This window comes from Sinocyclocheilus anshuiensis, unplaced genomic scaffold (assembly GCF_001515605.1).
Source record: "Sinocyclocheilus anshuiensis isolate Anshui unplaced genomic scaffold, SAMN03320099.WGS_v1.1 scaffold1231, whole genome shotgun sequence".
In the NCBI taxonomy this organism is placed as follows: domain Eukaryota; kingdom Metazoa; phylum Chordata; class Actinopteri; order Cypriniformes; family Cyprinidae; genus Sinocyclocheilus; species Sinocyclocheilus anshuiensis.
In genome coordinates, this window is record NW_015536698.1 from 2,155,048 (window position 1) to 2,161,311 (window position 6,264).

The 6,264-nt window shown below is 36.3% G+C and overlaps 1 protein-coding gene across 1 annotated transcript in view; it reads right to left on the reverse strand.

The window, feature by feature from the left end:
* The window catches only part of LOC107654985 (mineralocorticoid receptor-like), a 77,591-nt gene that overhangs the window by 9,909 nt on the left and 61,418 nt on the right, over nucleotides 1-6,264 (reverse strand). The window contains exon 6 of the mRNA XM_016442366.1: nucleotides 4,205-4,335. Coding sequence (XP_016297852.1) covers nucleotides 4,205-4,335 — 131 coding nt within the window. The remainder of the gene's footprint in view (nucleotides 1-4,204; nucleotides 4,336-6,264) is intronic.

Below are 6,264 nucleotides of genomic sequence, written 5' to 3' on the forward strand. Positions count from 1 at the left end.
TTGTTGCAGAACATCACAGTTATATATGACATGAGAATAAGGCCTGAAGTTAGGAAGAACATTTTAAGGAAGATATAATTATATTTTCATAATGACTTTTTTCTTCTCAAACCTTGTCTCTGGTGTAAAAACAGCCCTGGCCAAATGCCCCCAGAGGGCATCACTTCCCACTTTGATAATTACTGCAGTTACCATGTTCTGAACATCACATCCTTTATTTTCCCCCAGGTGTAATCTATCTAGGTGGTTGAATAAAAATATTTGGACTTTATATCTAAAAATTACCCCAACTTAGCACCAGCAAGCTTGTTAGCTAGACAGGTAGCATCAGCTAACAATATTTACTTATTTTCAGTATGGTTATGAAATCAGTGAGAACAGCTGCAATCGGATCATTCTAATTTGTGAATTAATCGTTTGGTGCAATTTGCGAACCGATTTAACGGGTTCATTGAAAAGAATCAGTTCGTTCATGAATCAAACACCGCTTCTGCGTGTCGGAGTACGTGATATATTATAAGGAGTAACGATATGTTTTATGAAATGTAGTGAAGTAAAAAGTACGATAAAGTACAGATACTTGAAAAATGTACTTAAAACTACTCCGTTACTGACCACCACTGATAAATTCTGTCAACATGCATATTGTTTAATACTACAGTATTGAAACTACTACTACCATTGAGTGTTTTAATGTTTCTGGTTTGGAGGTTTTTTATTTTTTTTTACATTCAAAATAAATGTTTGTGGTAATCAACATGTATGCCACAAGTGCTGTTGACTGAGCTTAACATCTGCTGAACCTGGAATATTCCTTTAAGGGAACACTCCACTATTTTTGAAAATAGGCTCATTTTCCAACTCTCCTAGAGTTAAACAGTTACGCAGCGCCTGAAAATAGTCCCCAGCTAGGTAACTTCCAATGGAAGGCACGCTCCCCGTGCAAGCAGGTGGTCACGTTGGTTATGTTGACGGAAGTTAGCCTATTTTCAGGTGCTGCGTAATATCATTGCGCCTGCTGCACCCATGGTACGGCAGCAAAGTTCCTTGATTATTACGCCGGAATGAGAGTATAGTTCCTAGCCATATCGGCCTAGAAAATCGCAACTTTTCATTTTCCGTCGGTCTTAGTACACGATGTAACTACAGAAGAGTCAAGTTTTAAATAGGAAAAATATCGAAACTCTTTGGTCATTTTTGAGCGAGATGCTAACGGTCTAATCAGATTCAATGATCTATGCTAAGCTACAGCTAAAAGTGCTACCGCTAGACCCAGAGATCGGCTGAATGGATTCGAAAACGGTAAAACACAACTGTTTAACTCTAGGGGAGTTGGAAAATGAGCCTATTTTCAAAAATAGTGGAGTGTTCCTTTTAAGCCCCACTTAAAACTGTAATTTAGTCATTTAAAAGCTTAAACATTTTGCCTGTCCTATCGCTTTAAAATTAATGCCACTTAATTTGATATTTTGTTATATAATGCAAAGACATTTCATAACAAAAGTAGGTATCCAAATACTTTTATGAAAATAAATATGACTTACTCATCAAAAGATATCTGTCCACCATAATTAACACTAATAACAAAATACTGTCACACTGACATCTTGAATTGTACACACATTTCTTTTTGCACAATAGCAGTGTCTGTGGGAATATTTCTTTCCTAGTGTCTGAGTTTACGACAAGCAAAAAAAGAAAAGAAAAACCTTTTAATAAATGGATTTTTTAAAAAGTAAAAAAACGAGAGGGGATTTAGTTTAGTGACTCACTCTTTAGCAGGTCAACACTACCATCGCAAATAAGGTCATGTGAGAGCCTGCAGGGCTTCTGAGACCTTAGCCAAGGTCAAAGATAAATAAGATAAAAGCCTCTCTCTCTCTCGCTCTCTCGCTCTCTCTCTCTCTCTCGCTCTCTCTCTCTCTCTCTCTCTCTCTCTACTCTAAAACTACAGTGGCCCTGGAGCCCCACAGTAGAGGGCATGACACAATAGCTTTAGCAAAGCAGAAAAGGCTGATAACACATTAAATTAACCCTCCCAAAAAAAGCATTCTGAAAAAGCTACATTATAAAAACATCAAGCAGTAACTGTACCATAATATAACATACCAGCACAACAGCATTGATACAAAGATATGCAACATTTGCATATAAAGTAGATCATAAAGTGCTGTAGTATCTGTGTAATAGTTTGGTTTACCCGTGAAAAACAGAAACCGGTTTATTTATGCAACAAAACAGCTCTTCCCAGCGTATCTCATATCAGCAATGACATACATAAGCCCGCATCGCAGATGTAGTCAGCGAAAGACATCACATTTTTATTTATATGTTTACTTTTTTAAAGAATCGCTCTATCAAACCTTCAACTCTTCAAAAAATGTACCATCCCTGACTACTGGGCATACACTTCCCCTGTTCTTTCTCCTTCCATGAAGCTCTCTTTTTGGAGAGAAAACACCAGCTCTTGGAGCTGTGCCCATCTCCTGACTGGATTTTATTAAGTACAGCAGGGCTCTTTGGAAAGGCTCCAGAGGATCAGCAAGTGGTTGTGGATCCTAAAATCTATCCTGTATGAGAATTCAGAACTCAAACTTTAGTCTCATATGCTGTAAGCCCAGGGGTGCGTTGGCTGTGCCTGTCTGCCTGTACTCAGTGTATGCACTGCTCTTGTATATGGGAGCTAAACTGATCTACAGTAGCATCCAAAATTATATGTTATGTTATGTTATGTTATGTTGTTATGTTATGTTATGTTATGTTATGTTATGTTATGCTATGCTATGCTATGCTATGCTAATCTGTAATAGATTGTACCCTAATCTATTACACTCCTTTATTTTTTTCTGATTAAATAATTAGCAATAATATCAGAAATAATGACAATAATAATGATTAATAATATAATAGTATGAGGATTATTATTATGCTAATGAATAATAATTCTACTTAAAATGTACATTATTGTCAAATATAGTATTCCTATATATATGGGACAATTGTATTAATTATAATGACAATGCCAAGATATGATTTAACTGTGTACGAAAAGAAAAGCTTTTTCTTTTCTGTTTGTTGTCTTAATTAATGAATAAAATTAATAAAACCAATATCTTCTAAAAAGCAATTACTTAGTAGTACGCCTTAAGGTTGTGGAGGTGATTAAGGAGTATTTGTAATTTCAATGTTTTCATTAAGAAGACATATATAATATAGAAATATAGCCTCCAGACTCAGATTCAATTGCAATTCTTACCCCCAGTTTCACAGACAAGGCTTAAGCCTAGTCCCAGACTAAAGTGTAAGTCTGAGCTGTTTTAACTGAAAGAAACTTGCACTGACATTGCACTACATTGCACTGATATCAGTGCCTTTGTTTTGTCTCAAGATGCTCACCAGTAATGTTTTTTCTAAGGCATGTTAATAAAAATTACTTACATTTCCTAATTGAACAATGGCCTAATCCTGGCTTAGTCTAAGCCCTGTCTGTGAAACCGGGCCTTAGTGTCTTAGCATTAGACTAAGTGCACAAAGCTTGAGAACTTGCCCAAAATAAATTTTGAGTTCGCTTCTCACCCATGATTTAAACCCTTCAGTTAAATAGATTTTATGTTAATTCTCTTAATGAATTAAAAGGACCAGATGGACCAGTAAATAAATAAACTGTAGATCTGAATGTTTTTTTTTGCCTTAATTATTGCAAAGTACAGCACAAACAGGAAAGTAGGGGTGTGACAAAGGGAAAGGGATCAAGACACTCTAACCTGGTTTCTAGAGAGCCAACAACTTATTTATCCAAAGCATGAGCACATCCCACAACAAACGTAATTGACCTTCATTGACCTCAGCTGTATAAGGCTCTAGGCACAGGAACCTGATTTACCAGTTTATGGCCATAACTCACAAGTTTCTATTATGAAAATGTAACCTTTCAAAAGATGTTGAAATTCCTTCTCACTAAGACACTAGGTCAAATCACAGGTGTCATTATTTAAATACTTCAAAGCTCATGGAAATTTCTCTGATCTCACACACCCACATACTCAGCTTGGGTGCTAAAGGCAAACTTAGCGAATGAAGACATCCGTTCATTAATGCATTTGCTTATTTTCCTCTGTTGTTGACTGATTCTTTGTCCATAGTGGCTCTGTTTGAAACATATATAAAAAGATGTTTTGAGGCACATCTATGCACACAATCTCACCTGTGCTGAGCAGCAACAGGACCTTCATGGCAAGGAACTCCTCATAAGTTAGCTGTAGACGGACAAACTCCTGGCTCACCTGCCGCATGCCCACACACAGGTCGTACATGGCTGACTGCTGCATACGTTCCCTAGTGGAGAAATTGAGAGGATCTGTAGTAAACAATGTCATTGTTACTCATACACTTTTGTTGAATCAAAAATTGCTGTGAAAAAAGAATATTGAAACAATTAAATAAGACTTGCCAAATGGCCAGTAACTTTATTGGGAACTATAACTATTTGTATAACTGTAACATAAGCGATTTAACTGGCTACTAATGAAAACAGAAATAAACACTCGGTCAAAGGTTTGTAATCATTTGAAAGAAGTCTCTGATGCTCACCAAGGCTGCATTTATTTGGTCAAAAATACAGTAAAAAAACAGGAATTTTGTGAAATATTATTACAATTTAAAAGAACTGTTTTCTGTTTGAATATATTTTAAAATGCAATTTATTCCTGTGATGGCAAATACTGTTCTTTTGAACTTTCTATTGATCAAAGTATCCTGAAAAAAATATTTGTTATCGGTATACACAAAATATGAAGCAGCACAACTGTTTTTCAATCATTCATATTAGAATGGTTTCTGAAAGATCATGTGACACTGAAGACTGGAGTTATGTCTGCTGAAAATACACCTTTGACATCACAGGATTAAATTACATTTTAAAATATTATTATAATTATATAATTATTATTATAAATAGAATGTGTAAATGTAATGAATTCTGGCTTTGTGTCATGAAATAAAAACGCCAATGTTCACAAATGATTCAATAGATCACAGAATTAATCATTTACAAGCTTTCTTATTCACCACTTTTGGTTTAATCTTGACACTTTCTTGGCTGGTTATTAATTTACTAGATAGCTTTTCTGATCTGCCACTTTGTTTGGCTCTAGCTGCGTGTCTTTCTGCATACCTGACTAGGTGAATACAGGCATGCATATCTGTCTTCCAAAGCTGTCTGACCTGCTGTCATTCTGTGCTCAGGTTTGTCTGCCAGAACTGGTTATGTCTTTTCCAGTCTGACAGATCTTTATTTAATATCCCAAACTTCAATCTGTTTTCAGATGGAATGAGAAAAGAGTTAAATTCCTCATCTCAGTGCCTGTAAGAATCTCAGCCTTATGGTGGTGTCCTTACAGTAGCTTTTCTAATTATTCTTTTTATACCATTTACATTCTGTCATAAACAATAGATTTGGTTGAGAAAGACCGAAGGAAATGACTTTTGTTGTGGCTCCTCTTTCAGTTGCTGGAAAGGTGCTTCTGTATGTGATGTTAATGAATTGTATGAGAGGTGTAAAAGTTGGAAGTACATACAGTACATGTACAGCAGTCTGTCAAAGATCACCCACACCCATCCATACACATGTGAACTTATCTTTCTGACTCTCTTTGACATACTTTTAGAGGACACTGAAAAGTGTCAGACTGGAAACCTGGAAACTTTTGTTTTGCTCCTCTTCAAGGCAGACGTACAATGTTTTCAATCAATATCTTTTAAGGGCACTGCTTCACTAGTCCTGCAGTGCTTCTCAGCTGGTATTGCTTCTAGATTTCACGTGGACATTTGGCAACCAAAATATCTTTAATATATATATATATATATTATTTTATATATACTGTGTTAATGTCTTGTGTTTATCTCACAAATATTGTGGTATTGTGGATGACAACACTCTGCTGCCTGCATGTGTACTGTATCACATAGCTTAAATTACCTGGAGACAAACCTTGGATTGTTGTTGCAGTCTCATATGAAACAGATTGTCAGGAGTTAGAGAGCAAGACTTTGTGACTGTGCTGAAGGACTAATTGTTTAGGAAATCAAGAGACAAAGCTCGTTTGGAAATGTGTGCCAGAAACGTCTCGGTTACATATGGTAACCCTTGTTCCCTGAAGGAGGGAACGGAGACGTCACGTCGGATGACCGGCGAATTGGGATCTCGCTTAGAGAGACCAATCTACTTCGAGTGTAAACTAAACGAGCCAATGCACATTGGCATGC